This window comes from Oenanthe melanoleuca, chromosome 7 (assembly GCF_029582105.1).
Source record: "Oenanthe melanoleuca isolate GR-GAL-2019-014 chromosome 7, OMel1.0, whole genome shotgun sequence".
Lineage (NCBI taxonomy): Eukaryota > Metazoa > Chordata > Aves > Passeriformes > Muscicapidae > Oenanthe > Oenanthe melanoleuca.
The window spans coordinates 8,296,764-8,316,221 of NC_079341.1; the positions used below are offsets into that span (position 1 = coordinate 8,296,764).

The 19,458-nt window shown below is 44.8% G+C and overlaps 1 protein-coding gene across 1 annotated transcript in view; it reads right to left on the minus strand.

Annotated features, from left to right (window-relative positions):
* Positions 1-2,665: 2,665 nt before the first annotated feature.
* The window catches only part of TMEFF2 (transmembrane protein with EGF like and two follistatin like domains 2), a 112,864-nt gene continuing 96,071 nt past the window's right edge, over positions 2,666-19,458 (minus strand). Inside the window, exons 8-11 of the mRNA XM_056496790.1 lie at positions 10,349-10,472; positions 8,702-8,860; positions 4,323-4,409; positions 2,666-3,920 (exon numbers count right to left, since the gene is read on the minus strand). Of these exons, the coding sequence (XP_056352765.1) occupies positions 3,824-3,920; positions 4,323-4,409; positions 8,702-8,860; positions 10,349-10,472 (467 nt within the window). The 3' untranslated portion in view covers positions 2,666-3,823. The remainder of the gene's footprint in view (positions 3,921-4,322; positions 4,410-8,701; positions 8,861-10,348; positions 10,473-19,458) is intronic.

Below are 19,458 nucleotides of genomic sequence, written 5' to 3' on the forward strand. Positions count from 1 at the left end.
ACTGAAATAAATTAAGGCCACCTAATATGACAAGCATTTGGAAGCAAAGCATCAGCCCAAGGGCTGGCAGGGTAGGAGCTGCTGTGCCTGTTCCTTCTGCCCCTCCTGTCCCCCTGCCCCTCCTGCTTGCAGAGGCTGCATTGGTGGCACTGTCAGGGTGCAGCATCCCAGATCCTATGTGTGTGGGGGGGGTAAAAAAATGAGATTTTTGGCTCTCATGTCAAACAGAGCACATTGTAAGAGGCTCCATCAGCCAGGCTGTGGCCCATTGAGACCAAAAATACAGATAAAATGTTAATACCCTTTATATTATTATTAATAATAGTTTTAAATTACTCTAAAAACTTTATGTGTAATGGCCCAGTGTTTCTGTATCTCCCCTCAAGTTCAGCTGAGGTTGTTGATTACTCTGGAAAAGCCCCACCAACAGTGCTGGACACCCTCAGCTTGCCTTCCAAACCTCCCAAGCAGGGCTGCAGCCTGGCCAGGCACCCCTAAAGAAGGAAAGGCACAGCAGGGGCTTTGATGTGCAGTAATGAAGCTGGGATTTAATTGGGGGCTGTGCCTCCCCTGCCGCAGAGCGGGCGGGAGAGGCTGCGCGCATAATCAGGGTGAAGGCAAGGATGCCGGGTGTCTGATGTCGGATGAGAGGGAAGATAGCCTTTAATCATTCTGTTTTCAAAGAAGCTTTAGAGAGCTCTTTGAAGATGAGGCTTTTTTTGAGGGCTGCTTGTGGAAAACGGGAGGCGGCGATGGAGGGTGGCGGCGGCGCCCTGCCCGCTGGGTTAACCTGTGCGTGGGGCACACCTGGGCATCCCTGCACCAGCACTGGCACAGCAGCCTCTGCAAACACCACCTGTGACAGCCTGCTGCAGGAGGAGCTGCCCCAGGGACTTGGCTGTTGAGGTGGGAAGGCAAGCAGCTTGAACAGGGTGTCCAGCATCCCTTGGTTAATGATAATATTTCTGTAATGGCAACGTTCTGTAAATCGTGTCTTGGATGAAAGGGATAATGAACATCTGATCAGACTTTAAGGAGAAGCACCGTGATGGTGAGGAATGGGGCTGTGCCTGTCCTGTAATGCAGCAGTTGGTGTAGGGAAAGGTGAGGTGTGTGCCACACACGCCTCCACAATGCCCCACCACTGCAGCAGTCAGGTGAGCTCCTTATGGGCTGGGATCCAGCCCAGCATCCAAAGGCACCAAGGTGTTGGCCACCATCTCACCACCCCAGGCTGGGCAGGGTGACAATAGCACACCTGGCTTTATTTTGAGGACTGAGGTCAGGATGCTGTTGTGATTAATCCCTCACTTACAAAATAAAAATATGATTTCGTGCTCCAGAAATGTGTCAGGCTGCTCCTTAGGGAATGGGTGTGCCAGCAGTCCTATTTTTGCTTCCTAGTTTTACCTTTTATACCTTTTGGTGTGGCTTGTGGTAAAGCATCAGCCAGGCCAGAAAGTGACTGCAAGCTGTTGGGCCATTTGTGTTGCCCCAAAGCCATCACACTGAGTGTGGAATACTGGTCTTTTCAGTGTTTTTTTGCACATTTGGTCGTTTAGTGTGATTTTTAAAGTAAGGGAGTATTGGCAGTTGAGGTTGTCTGCAGTTGCCATAGAGCCCTGCAAAAACCAGCCCAAAGAGATGAACTAGTGCCCTCCCCAAGGACTGAGTCTATCTCCATGGGCAGCACAAGGGACCTTGCTCGTGCTGCTGAAGCATGCACTGAGAAGAGAACAAGCAGCAATGCTTTTTCACCCCTCTGTGTGACTCCAGCTGGAGGAGTGGGCTCTGCCTTGGTGCATGGCACAATCCCCATGGCCTAATGTGCCCAGCCCACCTCCCTGCATCTTCTGTCAAACTGCACATTCTCTCAGGTTCTGGCCAGCACAGGGATCTAACAAACAGGCATTTTCCAGACCCTTCAGAAAAGGCAAAACCCATATCTCCAAATTTGCTGTATTTTGTACAGTTTCTGCAAATGTCTTTGGTATAAATCTCCAGACACAGTTCCTGTCAGACTGTGTGCCCATGCCAGCATGTTGAAGGTTAAGTTTGGAAGACCTAAAGAGGTGGGACCTGCCCCTGGGTGTTAAAACAAAACTGCCTTTCCCCTCTCTGCCCTCCTGTCTGCAGCAGGTATTTAAACACTGGCCTTGCTGGGGAGGTGTGGGGCTGTGTGACATGCCCTGCAGCTGGGGATGCTGCTAATGCCACCTGGCAAATGCAGGCTGTTTGGGGATTAAATGTGCCACTGCTCAGTAGAAGCCAGGCTCATCACGTTGGGAAGTTTGGAGACAGTGCGTCAGGCTCCTATTTTCACTCCTAAACGATGCTGTGCTATTTTTGTCCAGGCCAAACCTTGCCTTTTTAAATTAGGTTTATTGCCATAGCTCCGTGGCAATGTGTATATGCTAACATTTGATTTTTGTGCCTAATGTAAGCGACAGAAATAAACAATCCAGACCTGATAGTCCCAGTGGGGGGACTGACGTTTGGAATGGGCTCAAAATACGTGGTTTTGGCACTTGCTAGACTCCAGGGAGCAGAAGGTCCCTGCAGGGCCAGCATCCCAGTGCCAGAGAGCTGCCCTGTGCCATCATCTGCCCCTCTGCCTGGGCAAGCACCACTCCCACTCCCATCAATCAGCACAGACCAGGTGTCTGGAAGCATCTCTTGCCAATCACCTTTTATTACCTTCAAAAAGCCAAGAAACCCAGAACAAGACAAAAACTGAGACCGTGTGAACATCATGCAATGGATTCACTTTAAAGCAGGCTGGGGTAGGGAGGGGAAGACCAAAAGTCATGTTAGAGGAGAAGGATTGCTGCACCTGTGCCTGAAGGCCAGGCAGGGTGGGCTGTCACTGCTGGGGCTGATGGCGACTGCTGTGAGTGACCAGATGGATGCTGAAGCAGGAAATGGAAACACACTCATGAGACATCACCCCAGGAGACCCCAGGTCTGACTCTGACATGGTGATGACAGTGAGGAATGCTCCTAACTCCTGTTTTGGTGTGTCCTGCCTGGGCAGTCTCTCTGGAGAGCAGCAGCACAGTGCCTGCTGTTACAAGGGCTCCTTAGCTCAGTTCTGCTGCTCAGTGGGACTACAGCTCAGGCACTCCATTAGAGGAGTGGGTGTGCAGCAGCAGTGATGTTACCCCACTGTGCCCTTTAGTCTCACTCTGCTGTTTCAAAATTCACAGCACAAGCTAGAGCAGAATTACCTTCTCAAAAGGATGTGTTTTGGAGAGCTCCAGCTATCACAGAAATAACTTTGCATCTTGTCCATCAAGTGGATGTGACAAAACACATGCCCTTATTTTCCTGAGGTATAGCCAGCATTTGGGTTCATTACATTTAATGGAGTAGGGTCACCCATGAAGTTATTCATAAGGTATTTTCTGAGTGTTTTTCACCTTCTCTTTGAAAAAATAAATTATATCAGCATGTTCACGAGGTGCAAATGGGATGGCATTTCAGCTGTTATTATGTTATTAACTTTTTTAACCTAATAATTTTCAATCAAGAGTGAGAAGCAATTTTCACTCACTCCAGTGACCAGAGTTGGAGATTCTGCAAAGTGTTCTCGTAGGGTTCACCTCGACAGACACCCAATTCCATCCCAAATGGAAACGTTACCCCCGACACTCATCGCGGCTACCGAGAATTTCCATTTCCCCTTCGGGTAGGATTTAATTTAGAAGGCAAAGACTTCCTAAGCTATGGGAGAGTAAAGATAGATGGCATGGGAGAAGAAGGCTGATGAAATGTAGTTGACTCCGGATCTGAAATATTTTATCCCTCCTCAATGTAGGTTAAATTATTCTTCACCTTTCCCACATCCATAATTGTCGCTGATCTTGGACCAACTCAAAACCCTACTACTGAGTTCAGTAGACTCAAAATTGCCACTAGAACTGGAAAAAGAAAAAAAAAGAGATTTGTTAGTGTCCATAAACAATATCCCAAGACTATACACAGCTATGAGATACAGCAAATTTAAGAAAGGCAATTTTTTTCTCATCACTGAGTATTTATTATATATAACAAATACATGAAAAAGAAAAAACTATATTGTGTGATATAAATAGTTTATTTACATTACAGAAAAACATCAAGACAATGTATACTATTTCAAATATATCCATACATAATCAAATATAGCTGTAGTACATGTTCTCATTGGTGTAGATTACCACAAATGCAAGGCAACATGTGTAGATCTTGTCTTAATCTTTTGTCTATAATACTGTATTTTGTAGTCCAAGCTCTCTGCAGTTAGTTTTGCCATTGTGGAAACATGCTCTCTTTAAATTAACCTTGTCGATGCTCTTGTTGTGTTGTCTGAACTGTAGTGCCCTGTGTTTTGCTTCTGTCTGTGGATTCTGTTGCTCCTGGGACATTTCCTGGAAAAGAGAGTTGTGAGAATACATGGCTCTTAGCAACACATCTGCTCCAGAGGTGGAGGGGGCAGCAGGGATGTGAGGGTGAGAGGGGCATCCTCCAGCCCTCAGTGTGCTTCCTCCTCAGTGGAATGAAACAAAACTGGCTGGCTAATGGCAATGGAACCATAAAAAAAGCAAAAAGCAAAAACCAAAACCACACACAACCCCCCAAAACACACTGTGAACAAAATTATGGCAAGGGAGATGTTCAGATTCCTTAACACTGGACACTTGCTGCAGCACAATGATCCCAACTGCACCGTGCTGTCCAGCTTTAAATAATGGGTTTATTTTCACACATGAGCACACACCTCCTTTACTTACAGCTGCCACAGCTGCTGGGCTTGGTGTGGAAATCCAAAGCCCCAAACCTGACATTCCTTTGGACAGCTGCAGGGGCAAAGCCCCCATGTCTCAGGACCTCCAGTGCTCCTCAGCAAGGGCACTTTCAACCTTCCACCTGCAGCAGCACCTGCTGGGGGATGCTGCAATTCCCCCTAATGGAAAGCTAAGGGTGTGTTTCTGGCTCCCTCTCATGGAAAGGCACCCTCAGGCAGAAAGCATGGACAAGTTTAATCCCAGGTGGAGGCCACAGGGTGTTCCAATCAGATGAGAGCCAAGGGTGATAACTGTGGGCAGCTGCACAACAGAGGCTGAAACACCCTCTTGGAGTGCCATGGGAAGAGACCCCACAACACTCCAGACCACACTGACATGGAAAAACATTCCCTTTGTATGGGGCTGACTTGTTCTTCTGTTACAGGAGGGCTTTCTGCAGCACCTGGTGAAACCCTATGGGTTATGCACTGGGGAGAGCTCACCTCAGTGCTGTGAGAGCTTAAAGCACTTATAGCCTGCTGCTCTGAGTCAACTAAGAGCAGAACAGAGTCAAATAGATTTTTACTGACCCATTAAAATAAAGAAAGTAATTTCCCCCATCCCCCTGTTGAATGGGAGTGATGCTATAGCTTTGTGATGTCAAATAAAAGGCTAAACAAGAGCATAAGAACTTAGGAAGCATTTTTTAAAAATGCTGGAATACAATTATGTAAGTGTCTAGCAAAATATGGGTCAGACTGTCCTGACTTGGCTCACTTTTAAGCCACCAGGACCACCCCCTCATGAGAAGCTGTATGGCTGTGGGCTATATTTTGCCTGGTTCCTGCCTGGGCAGCATGAAGTAGGCTGCTCTCACTGCTCCAGGAAAAACCAGCCTGTGTCTCCTGTGCTCTGGGGGGTCACAGCACAGCTCTCATTACAGAGCTAAGGCAGACTTCAGCTGCTCTGTGATCTCAGGGCAGACACACTGTGCACTGTGAGCTCCCTGAAAAGGCAATCCAACTTTGGGAATGAGTCAGGGAGCTGCTGTTAGCAAACACAGGCTGGTCACTGTGTGCCATGTGCACCCCCAGAGCCTCCTGGACACTGTGCTGCTCTGCAGGACACGGCCAGGGACACTTCCACCAGCTGAGACAGCCCCACCCACAGCCAGGGCTCCTCCAGCATCTGGATTTACAGCCCTGCTTTGCCCCAGCACTCTGGAAGCCAGGGCACAGTGGGCACAACCAGGCTGATTTTCTGTGAAACATGGGGGAGCCAGGTGGCTGGGGGATGATGAGGATGGCCAGCAGTCCCAGGGTGCATGGTGAGTACCAACTGCTCCAGCTGGAAGCAAGATGAACATCTCACAGGCACTTTTCCCAAACCAACACTGACAGTATCTACACAGCCACTTCAAGGTCGAGAGAAATCAATTCAAATGTAGAGATGACTCCAATTAAGATGATGAAAAAGCATCTTTGAACCAAAAATGCCCATGTTCCAGTTGTACATTACCCAGGCTGCTTACACACAATGCTATTGCATTTACAGGTGGGCTGTGTCTGAAGTGCAGCAGGGGGTCTTAAGGGGGGCACTGGCATTTAACCAGCTTTTGAGACTTAATCATCTGCTAAAACTGAGTGACACCGGTCCTTAACTCTTTAATCAAAGGTCCTTTGTAGTGCACTGTGTGGGGGGTGCATTCATTTATGAACACAGCAGCTACATCGATGTAAACCAGCTACTGGAGCACAGGCTGCCCTCCCTCCCTCCCTGCACTGAGGCTTTGCTCGAGAGCTCCAGTTACTCACAATGTGATTCATAGCAGGTAAAACATGCTATGCATTCATTTTTAATCAAGTTATTTCTTCACATAAATAAGCTGCTGTGACTAAACATTAGGGAAGCACTAAAAATGCAAAGCTGTAAAGAAAACTGCTGAGAATCATTATGACACTAGGCTATACCTGTATTATTTGCCTTCCTCCTTCACTTTTATCATTGCTGCATTTTCAGCTGAGTCCATCCTTTGTTGACTGTGTGGCTACAGAAATGGTAATGGTGGCAATTTGGAGGCAGAAGAAGGGGCAGGGGCAAACCTCAGCTGCCAGCAGCCTGTTTATTCAGATTAAAGTGTCTGTGCAACAACCCTAAAACTTCCCAGGACTTGCTCAGAGCCTTCCAGCAATGGAGGACACCCCCATAGATCTGCACCACTGTACAGGTAAAATTTTAAGAGCAACAACAGTAATGACAGCTGGAAGATTACAATAGTTCTATGAGGCTGAAATGGATGCAGTGCACCAAACTCTCTCGATAAATTAATTAGCTGAGGTTGCACTGAAGCAGCAAAGAATTTGGCTCCACTGCCCTCTGAGTGAAGTTTCCCTTCTTTCTTCCAGGAACCTGGCAAGGTGATTTCAGCACTTTCAAGAATTCAGGGTGTGGAGTCAAACCAGTACAGTCAGGTTCTCCAAAGCAGACAACTTCAAAAACTCAATTGCTTATGCATATGCTGCCACAACGCTCTCCTGTCATGTGGCTTTCTCTTAGGCCACTTCAGAGCACACTTCTGCAAATGTATCTCAAATCATTATGCTGGGATGGAGGATGCTCTGCAGTAATTACATGCATTACAGAAAGAAGTCAAAAGATCATAAATTGACTTGGTGAGGAAGTGTGGGGGAAAGGCACTGTCTCTGTATGAAAACAGTGTGATGGGTAATTTGCATTACAGTACCAGATCACTCAGAGTCCCTGTCCTCATTCTTCAGGATAAAGTACTTTGCTCACTGCATCAAGGTGACAAAACTAGAGTCACTTGACAAAACAATACACATTTATTCCATTATCAGTTCCTGCACCACCTTCTTTCTCTCCCTACAAGCTGTATATTTGGTGGTTTGAATTACTTCTGTGAATACCACCTTGTGTAATCTACTGCCTCATTTGATAGTTCCATTCAGGTGATGAACTCTGTTAGGCCAAAAAAGATTTTGTTTTGTGCCTTTAGGCCAGTGAAGGATTTATGATTTTTTTTTTTGTCTTTTCCAGAACAAATGCTCTACACTTGTCTTCCAGCCAGGTAGTGCAGCATAGGGACTGAAATAAAGTAGAGATTTTATTTTACATGGAGGTATGATTATGATACCTGGCTTTTTTTTTTTTTTTTTATTTTGAAAAGAAAATACTTTTTAAAAGAGCTATTTATCAGTGCTGCTAGCTGAATTAATTACACCTTGTGATTTCTAAGAGAAGCCTGCAGATGTTTGACACTCAGAACTTGCCCCAAGCCCTCCCAGAGACAGTAACACAGTCAAGTGGGTGAGTAGAGCAGCACATGGAGGGGAGGACTGCATTTACCCCTCTCATTCTGAACTACTCTGGGGCTTTTTCCATTCACACAACCTTCTGTTCCTCAGAAAAAAAACCCCAAGTACATCATATATGGAAGACCCTTAAACAAGTGCAGTGACTTTGAACATGCACTCAAGCCTAATGAAATCATTTAATCAGCAGGGTTGCAAACAGGCTTAAAAGTTTGTATGCTTTGCCTGATTAGGACTAAGGGAATGGGCCCTTAAGGAAACCAGATGGAGATATGATTAGTTTTATTAAGTGTTGATCCAGCTGCTGTATTTATATTCCCCTTATTTATATGAACAATATTTGTCCAAGCATCTGAATACAAAATAGAGAACTTCACTTGCTGTAGGCACCACTGCTACCTAAGTTTGATCAAGATGGAAGTAAAAATTCAATCATAATAAGGAAGGAGCACTAGGCTGGCTGGAGCAGATGATATCTTCTGTTTGTTGGTGAATTAAATAGCATTTGTTATCAGCAGTGTCACTGCAGAAATCGGTATAATCAGCGCACATTGCAGGAAAAACAAAAGTCTTTTCTCTTTCTAAAGCACCAGAGATACTGACCTTGTAATACAAAGGACTACAACACAGATGATAGCAATCTGGATGGTTCCAATCACAGCTGCTATTAAGACATACTGAAATCGTACTGGACCTGGAACCACATATAAAACGCTGTAGTCCTTTTTTTCACAGTGTTGTCCAGTATAGCCGGCATCGCATCTGAAATAAAAAAATATTTTATTCTGGTTATACCTCCTGCTTTCAAAGAATGCTGGAAAAACTGTATCTGGAAAAAAGAAAAATTAGTGGCTGAAGCATAAGCTTATGTGTTATTTTTTTTTTTTTTTTTTTTCAGAATGGACTCCTACAGAGAGAGTATCTCAGCCTCTGAGAGGGAAGACTTGTGGTCCTCGGTGTCACCAAGGTCTGTGAGAGTGAACAACACTGAGAGTGCCAGGAGGTGCCCAGGGGACCACAACATAACTGGCTTCAAGTGGAACTACTTGTTCGTTGTGATGAGAACCCATTTAGTTCCTTGCACAACATACTTGAGATATCTCCCTTTCTTTGGGGAGCTGGGGGAGGGTGAAAAGCCATCGAGCTGTGGCTCCTTATGCAGATTACCCCTAAGGAGGTGATAAGCAATCACCCAGGCTCCATATGAAATGTGATTAGATGTTCCTGAAAGTGGATACATCATTTACATTTCGTCTGGATGCTATAAAAATCCCCTCTACTGATGCTGCAGCCATACACACCGATGCTGCCTGCTGCACTGCTCACCAGTTCCCATCCTGCAGCCTGACATCTCCACTCTGCTCTGGGATTCTGGGGCCAAGCACTGCTTTTACAGTTTTAGCTCTTGCCTGTTTCCCCTTAATTTCCCAAGCAAGATGTGGAAATCCAGGTCAATGGCAGCAGCAACTGTCAGGGACTGAGACAGATGGCCTGGGCTCCTCTCAGGTGTGAGTGGAGCACTGACCCTGATGGGTTAAGCCTTTTGCTTCCTCCCTTTGCTTCTCCTGCATTCCCACAGCTGCCAGCACCTTGAGGAAAGGACATTTTCCAGCTGAATGGAGCACCTAAAATGCAGAAGCTGCAAAGAGCAAAATGTGTCCTGGCTGTCTGTGTGAGCTGGGAGAAGCTGGCTTGAGGTTCTGCCCTGGGGAGAGTCTGGTCTGTATCTCTGCATCCCATTCCAGTGTCCCAGGAAAATGGTGCTTCATGTGTAATAGTCCTTTTCCAGCCACCTGGCCACTGTGTGGATTTCAGAAGGAATATCTGCACCTGTGCAGGGAGGCTTTCACTGCAGGAGCACTGCAGTGCTTTCACTTCCTTCCTCCCTGCCCAAACCTCCTCCAGAATCACCTCCTGCTGAGCATCCACCTCTGCCCCAGCCTGCTGCCCACGAGCACCCCTCTCCCTCAGGCTGAGGAGGGCACCTAGCATGGTCTGAGTGCTTTGTGGAGGGCTTTTAAAAACACATCTGAATAGAACTGAAGGCTACTGGATGGCTTTGCAGTCAATTAACATTGTTCATAACTCAATACACTTCTGGGACTTTGCTGAATAATTTAAGTCTGATGGATTTTATAGCACAAAGGGCCATGGCTGCCATTATTTTCCACAGCTGATCTAGATTAAGTGCTGCTGTAAGTCAGTGTTTCCATGTGTGTGGCCTTTCCTGGCTGGTAGGAGAAGGGTTACCTGCAGGATGGTTCCAGCATGTTTGTGGAGTGCTCACACTTGCCATGCATGCAGAAGCCGTTGTAATGCTCTGGACAAGGGATGTAGATCCCTCTTGCACTTTCCTCCAGTTTATTTGCATTCTCTGTGAACACAGGTGAAGGGGAATGTTAACCTGACCACGTAGGATAAGGTGAAGTGATGGAAAGAACTCAACATATGAAAGAAAGGAAAACCAGAAGGGCAAGATGTGAAAGATGATGGGAAGCAAGAGCAAGGGTTTGCAAGGGTTTATCTCAGTCTTTTATAATTCCTGTCAAGTTACAGCAAATGAGAAAATAACATGACTATTAAAAATCTGATGATAGAATAGCACATGCAAAATACATGATTATTTCTGTTTTGTTTTATGGACTGTCTCCTCAAACCGAGAGAGAGACTCTGGACACTTGAATGTAATATACATTACAATACACTTGGTAATTCAACAGAACATGTACAGAAAGACAAATTTATGGCTGAAGTAGAGAAGTTTATCACCAGTGCTGCATGACCATGCCCCAAAGCCCAGTGGCCTCCTCCACATCCCACAGCATCCAGCACTTTGAACTAGTTTGACTTTCTGAGCCTATTTCTGCAGCAGTTAAAGAGTCACTGAGACTGCAAATCCTGGGAAATCCCTTCATGCAGCCAGGAAAATGGAAGCTTCATTTAGTTTTGAAGCAGGTATGTTCTCAACTTCACAGGCTGAAACACAGGGTGTTACCACCATGAACTCCATGAATTTTGTAGGCCACCAAGGTATTAATTAATCTGGGTAACTTTTGCAAATTCTCCCATTTAACCAATGTTTATGATATCTCAAATGCTAACACTCCTTTTTCTGTGATTCTATCTCCTAGCCATGATTAATTAAAATCAGAAAAAAGAAATCTCATGATGGATGTCTGAGGAAATGTAGCTTGCACGCAAATAAGTTGAAGCATTTTTATCTTCCAAAGGAAGTCCCTGAGTGTTATAAAACAATTGCAATTTGTGTTCTGCCTCCAAGCCAGTCATGCCAGCAGCAGGCATGCTTAGGTATTATCCCACCTCTGGGAAAAGTGTGTGCAGCAGATCCAAGATTCAGATTTTCATAATGAATTTCTTTTCTGTCGCTGCTGTCCAAGGAGAGTTGTAAGAGTCCCTAACCACTTGCACTAATAAAGTTGGTTATATTGTCCTGATGTGAAATCAGGTGAGGACCAGCTCCCAGCCAATGAGAATGACAGGCAACCTCTATGTCCCTGCTGGCAGCAGCAACTTCTCTTTCATCCTTGGGGTTTTCAGGACCTATGCATTTTTGGCTACCTATGACCCTCTAAGTGAGACAGTGGCTACCAACACATGAAATATATATATATAGAGTTATGACCCCTTCCTGCATGCTCCTTTATGCCCTGGAAATCCTCCCAGACAGAACAAATGTGTGTGGTGTGTCAGCCACCAGTGGACCAGCCCATGGCACACACAAAGATCTCCATGTGCCCAGGACCTGTGGGACTCCATTCCCATGTAGTGATCACCTATGCACTGCACCTGATGGGTTCTGGCTGTGCTTAACCTCTGCTGTGGCCCACATTCAAATCTATTTCTGTCCAGGAAACTGCACAAGAAGTATGGGATCCTTATTAATACACTTTTTTTTTTTTTTTTTCTATGGTGGAAAACATAATGCCATTTCCTTCAAATCCTCCATGACCAGAGGAAGTTTGCTTCCCCTCTGAAGAACAGGAGACTGCTCTGTGTGCACATGCACATGTGTGTGTATCTCTGATTGCTCCTTCTCAGGTACTGAGGTATCCAGCACTCAGTGCAAGAATCCCTCCTCTCCCAGATCAGCCAGCAGTATGGTTAGAACAAAATGAAATCCTTTGGTTTAATTTTCTTTTTCTTTTTTTTTTTTTTTTTTTAAAGGCATACTTCAAAATGGAGGGAAATTGCAACTTTCAGGACAGACTAATCTGGGGCTTGAAAGGGGGACCAGGACTTATCTGGATGTGCAGGCTTGTAGTGCTGGCAGTCAAGTGGGTAGAAATCATATTTTCCTTAACAAGGTCCCTGACACACTTTAAAGTAAATCTAGGATCATGCAGAACTTGTAATTACACCTCTGAGCATAATGTTGTGATGGAAAATGCTTTACTGAATCTAAAGTAAGATGGCCCAAGATTTGCTATCATTTGTAGGATAAACACTTCAGAGTAAACACTTCATACAGGAACACTTGTCACCTGTCCCAGAAGAGCACACAAAACTTAGACACAAATTATCTGTATCTCATTTTGACTGATGACTCCTCCAAAAGAGTCAGGGATTTATATCAAGGCAGAGAGGGGGAAAAATGCATTTTAAGTTTGATCTGCTGTTTAAGTTACTCGAAATACAGACCACAATAAAAACAAAGTTTTGTTCAGACTGAAAAGTTCCCCCTCCCAGCACATTTTGAACACACACAAAATATTTCCCTTCCTCAAAAGAGGTTATTTTTCTCATTACAAAATCCATCTTTTCACAGCCAATGTAGAGATCCAGGCAGGCTTTAAAAGTCCCTTTGTGTTAGAAGTGACTGATCCCATCTCTGGAAGGATCTGAGCACTTTTCAGCAATCCAGCTGTTGATGAGATACTAATTCTTATGAATGCATCACAGGGTCAACATCACCATGAAACAAGAACTATAAACTGATTCTAAAAAGAGAGGATATAAATGAAAACCATGCTGGGGGTATGAAGTAAACAAGAACTGTACATATCTTAAAAAAATAAACCTAAATTAAATAAATTAAGACTTCCACCCTCATAAAAACTTCGGGTTATTTATCAATTCAGTATTGGATGCAATTTGTACTAATCAAACTACAATATCACTACACTAAGGAGCTTCTCTACCACACCAACCTCACACCAACAGAGAGCTAAGCTAAATACAAACCCACTTTTTTCCAAGCACAGCAGATCTGTATGCATAATGCAATGACACAGACCCAATTCAAAGCTACTCAGGTTTCAGTAATGTTAAATTCAGCAGCTCCTCTTCACACATAGACTCGCTGCATTCTTATGGGCAACAATGTGGGCAAGTTTTATTTGTGCCAGAAGGACAGACTTGTACCTTTTTGTGATGGACAGGATTTGAGGCAGAAGCCAGCTGTGAAGACTAGAGGTAAAAATTGGACTGACTATCTCTGAACAAAAGAAATTCCTGCCATGTTTCTCAAAATGCTTGTCCTTTTTTTTTATTTCAAAAAAGAAATACACCCTCACCCTCCAGATCAATTGTATTCATGAATCTTTTTCTTGAAGCACTTTTCTGATAGAGAAAGTCACTTTGATGAAGCCAACATCTTTTGCATTTCTGCAGCATTTTTTTCATCTTTAGCCTAACATGACATTTCATATTGTTCACATCTCTTGTTAGTGCCAGCACAAGAGATGATAGCCTATCAAATAAGACACACTAGTCAAAACACATTATTTCTAAGTGTGTGGAGGCCAGATGCTAGCCTGAAACAGCCTGAAATCATCTCTCTCACTGGGAAAGTCTCCCAGCTGAACCCTTGCTCTCCAACCTCTCTGTGGATGGCAGGCAGAAGCTGAGATGATGAACTATTTGTCTGGGATAAATCCAGTGTGGCTGGCCACCCACTCAGTGACCTTGCTTTTCCTGATGGATTGTCTTCTGAAATGTTAGATACATTATTCAAAGCTGTATTGTCTCAATTCCTCAATATCTGTGCCTGTTCCTGCCTTTCATCAAGGCAGTGCAGAAGAATGATTTCAAATATATTTTGCATAGTTTTGATTTTAATTTCTGGTTTAGCTACATGTCTTTCCTTCAGTGTTTGGGAGCTGAAGGCACACCCTTCAGATTCTCAGGTAACTGCTTCAGTGAAAGCTGAAATTCAAAAGCTGGAGCAGTCTGCCTGGTGGCAGGATGTGACCTCCAAGAGATGGAAGAAAGGCAGCCAGACCCTTCTCTGGTCCCCAGCTCCCCTCTGAGCAAACGTGGAGCTTCTGTTCCAGTACCAAACATGTGCACCAGTGCCTCTGACAAAGGAATAAATCCATTAGTGCCCTCAATGAGGATTATATGAAGTACTGTCTGGAGTGCCCAGAAAATTCTTCCCAGACCTAAGGTCCTACAATCCACTTTAGAGAAATTAAAATTAAAATCTAGGGAAAAATAGGATTTCTGTATCCAAGAATTGGCTGCCAGGCACTTAACAATTAGTTCTGCAGGGCTGATAAATCTGTCATTCTTCATGAGTGAATCAGTGAGACTTTTTAGGTGATTTCAAGCAAGCAGCCTGTAAATTCTGATGTTAGCATTTTGGCTCATGTACAGCAGGTAATGTTGGAGCTCTGGAAAGAATAACTATTAGGCTATGGCCATATGAGAAAATATTGGCTCATGTACAATGTTAACACCTAGTGTACAGTCATCCCTGGACCAAGGGAAGGCCTGAAAATACATATACACACACATATATTTAATCAAATAAGGGATAAGACAGTGAATGATGTGCAGCAGAAGCTATTTTGACACCTATCTCATTGGAAAAAGTGGTTAAGGAGAATTGACTTCCATAATAATTTAATCCTTTAATACTGCTGAGGTCAGTCAAATTTGCAGATGGAAGCTCTCACTGATATTGAAGCAGTGACTCCTTACACATCACATTATCAGAGAACATACGAAGGGAAAAGGGGATTCTTGGGTCAAGTCTATGTCTTTAACCTTCTCAACCCTTTTTGAAGCAAATCCCCTTCACTCCTTTTCCCTTCCTGCTGGCTCTCCCAAAAAGATGCTGCAGAGCACAGCACTGGGAACTTTCTTAACAAACTCTTCTGCTCTGCATCAGAGACTTCATGTGCAATTCTTGTCTGAAATCAATACAAACATCCAGAGAGTATCCACCTGTGGAGCAAAGGCAGGGATGCCCTGAATTTTGGGGAAGAGCTGAAGTTGATTGACTATGGGTGGGAATCTGAACCCTGTAGGTGAGACTAGGGATAGTTTATGTTACTCAACTTCAGACTTCACAGGATCAGCAACTGCTGCTCTTTGGATGTAAAAGGGAACTTCCTCAGGCCAGGAACATCTGCAGGAATGGTTCAGAGGTCCAGGAGAGGGATGGTAATGGTGCTGCTGCCTCTGAAAGTGCAGAATTGCTTTAGCAATTCCCCCTCTCCTCAACAGCATCCAACGGGAATGAGGTCCCACAGCAGCTTGGGGATGAAGTCCTCAGGCAGGCTTTCCACTCCCTTGTAATGAAGAACTGTGTCCTGGTTTGAAGGACAGGTGTCTGCCAATAAAGGCAGAAACTTCTCTTTGAAATGGAGAATGTAAACCCTCTCCCTCCAAATTATTATAATTTTGAAATTAAGGGGCTCTCAGGCAAAGATATGGGAATAGGAATAACAGTTCTTTACTAGGAAAATTAAACTAGAAATACAGTATTACAAAGAACAATCCCCAAACACTGCCAGAGTCAGAATCCAAGCTGACACCCATCAGTCAGTCAGGGTGTTGGCACAGTCCCATTCAATGGTGGCTGCATCCTCCTGCAGTGGCAGATGTGGTTCAGCTGGAGCAGTGCTCCTGGAGAAGGTGCAGTTTTCCTCTGAAGGTGCAGGGATGATGTGGGAAGGTCTGGCTTTCCTCTGGAATGCAGTGGAAAGAAGGTACCTTGGTGTCCAAAATCTCAGTTTTTATCTGGGTAGGAAAGGCTTGGCTGCTCCCCCTGGCTGGAGCATCTCCCAGTGGGATGATGGAATTTTATCAGTCACACAGTGGGACTGAATGGGCCAGCAGCAGATGAAATCTCCTGGAGGGAGGATGGGTTGTGGAAAAGATAAAGATGATTGCCCAGCTGGTTTAAAGATGGCCCATTAGCAGATAATATGTGCCAAGAGATAAGGATCACTGCCCCACCTGGTTTCAACAGATGGTGACAGAATTCACATTTCTGGCCACACGCTCTATTGCAACCCAAGACAAACTGCCATGACACATCCCAGCTCTGGTGAGAGAACAGATTTCTCCAGGGTCTTTGCTGACCAGCTCCAGGCTGCAGCATCCTTGGCAAACCTGCCCTGCTGCTCAGGGCCAGCCCCTCCACCCCCACATCCCCCTCTCCTGAAACCCTGCTTTTACAATTACACAGCGCCTCTTCACCGGGAGGAAAATGTGTGCAAGCAACTGCAAACCACTGTTTGGGTGGGCATGAGTGACAATTCCGAAGGAAGTGCTTGCTGCTGCTCAAGAGGGAGCTCACCAGCCCACTCTGCCTGAGAGCAAGAGGAAAATGAGACACCAAATGTCAGCTGAAAATGTCTGGCACCACTATGCTGCAGCCTGAGCCCAAATTCCTCCTGCAGCCACTCCAAGTGCAAACTTGAAGCTAGTTTTTTTCTACATGAACTGCACAAAAAATACCCTTCCCATATTAGCTGCTTCACCAAGGGGAAAAAGAGAAATGGAACATGGTGAAATAAATTACATTCACTTCTTTTCTCAGGCACAAAATAGGCTTGCTGAACACAGTAATTTATTAATTTTAAATGTCCCTATGCAAATCAGTTCCCTGGAATAAGATAAAATCCACTTTCCTTTTTAAAAATAATCTAGGGCTTTTTATGTTTGAGATGATGGCAAGATGTCCTAGTGCATTTTGAAAAAAAAATATTGTGCTCTGTCTTTGCAGCAATGCATCCTAATTATTCAGCCTGCTGCCATAATTAATAATAGAAACCAATGAATTAAGACACTAATAATCCCCAGATGTTCAAATGGAGAACAAAATACTTTCAGCTTGTCAGCATATATATGGGGGCTATGCTATATATGTTAAAGCTGTTGCTGAACTTTGGAAATCAAGAAGCACTTTTATTTACAACATCTGTGAATGTATCTTCCTTCTTTGAGAAAACTGATTGAAATCAAGCAACTTGTTAATCATTTTCCTGCATATATAACAAGACCATTTGTCTGCTCAAAACTAAGCCAGTTCTGTTTTTCTGTGGTTTTTTTTAACCTTGTTTTTCACAGTGTCTGTTGTCCCCTTGAATTAACAGATGCCTGACCCTTCACACTTGATTCCAGGACATCCAGAGGAGGATGCTGCCCTGAGCTGCTCGTCCCCCATGTCAGCAGCACCTGCTGCTTCCCAGGCCAGCAGACTGGGGAGGTCCCTGTGTCATCTCTGTGTCAGCTGTCCCCAGGCCATCTCCCCAGACTTTTGGGGATGAAGTAATACAGGCAGAGCTCTTTAAGGCCACTGCTGTGGGGGCTGCAATCATTGCTAGGTTGTGATTTAATGATGCAGGACTGTATTGTGGATTTATCAAAGCCCTGTGTAAAGGGTTCCTTACAGTGTGTGCTGCCTTCTTCTGTGTCAGGATTGAACAAATCTGTGTTAACCCCATTCTTAGAATACATTAAATCCTTCTGGGTGCTAACTCAGCTACTCTTTGTTTTTGGCAAGCTGCTGATGTTTCCTTCACTCAGATTCTCCTGCCTAAGAGAGATGCCACCAGCCCTGTGGGAGCAGCATCCTCCCCCTTCAGAAACCAGCAGTGTAAAGAAATAAAGTCACAGTTTATCTCCTTGCATATGATCTCCTTAGGCAGCTCATGACAGAGCCCTTAGAGGATGAGTTAACCTTATTATTATTGTAATTCTGTGTTGAAAAAGAGCTGGTGTCAGTTTAGAGATTTGTGAGGTTCCCTCCAATTAGGCTGCAGTGCCTGCAGGCAGAGGGGCAGTGCTGGATCCATCACAGGCCAGCAGAGAGGGTGTCACCCTCTGTGAGAAATTCCTCCCAACAGCTGAGCCAAAGGCTTGTTTTCTCTCCCATCCACCTCTCCTCCAGCTACTCATTAGTGCCAGTGCTGGAGGGGTAAGAAATGGACAGGAACAGCCAGATCAGGGCTCCTCTCTACGCCCTCCCCTCTGAAAAAGTACACCTGAGAGTTTCAGTTTACTGTTTGATACCAGATTGAACAGAGATGGAAATACCACCCCAGCATGTGGATGTTAGCAGCAGAAGATGTTTCTTTATACAATCAAGTTGTTCAGAGAAAGCAGGCATGGATCTGCAGAGGATGCTAGGAGTGACACTGCCAGAGGGACACCTCTGTGTTCAGCACTGCCTTTTGGGGCAGGAGACAGACCACCATCCCTACTGCACACACACAATTCCCACCAACCAGCAGCCCTTCACAACCCCTCCCAGTCCAGCAGTGACACAGCACTATCAGTTAACTTAGTTATGTGATGATTAAGGAACAAAACTCCCCGAACTTCTCGGAGTGGCGTCTTGCTGTTTCTGCTTTGTGTGCTACTATGCAATTTCTATATCAAAGCAGCCTGGCTAGTGCAGCACTCCAGAGCAGCTTATTTATATGTAGATGTGGCTATATGACATTTCCAAATGCCATACATTTGCATATGAAGGTCCCTCTTTTTTCCCCCCCACTTCAAGTAAACAGAGTCTGCTTCGATTCCAAAGCAGTGCTTTCCCTCACTTGGAGCTGGCTGAGAACCATCCTCCTTAAGCAGCTAAAAAACCCCTGAAACACCTGATTTTCACAATTCAGCAGCCTTGGCTATCAATAGTGTCTCTGGGTGGGTCTTGTGATTTATAAATGTACCTTTGATAGCAAACTGAGCACAGAGAGCAAAACTGCAAGACCTTAAGATTTCACATGAAATGGCTGCAGATAATCTGCAATACCAATCAATATTTGCAAATAGGCCTTGGACATATGATGGAAGCTTGTGGCCATCCTAAAAAAGCCTGTGGGTCACATTCATTATAGCTATGAAGATGGTATTGATTTTTGTCACTGATTCTCCACTTGAAAACAAGAGCAGGAGCATGTTGCAGGAGCTGCTGAGGAGCCCTGAAACTGCAAACCTAACACAAAACCACAACCTTATGTAACACCAGGCAAGCCAAGTGGACATTATATATTCAGCTTTCTTGTCAAAGAAGATAAGGCTGAAGCAGATGGTATGTGGGCAAAGTTTCAACCTGAATACATTGCCTTGTACAAACCAACAGTGCTATGAAAACAGTGCTATGA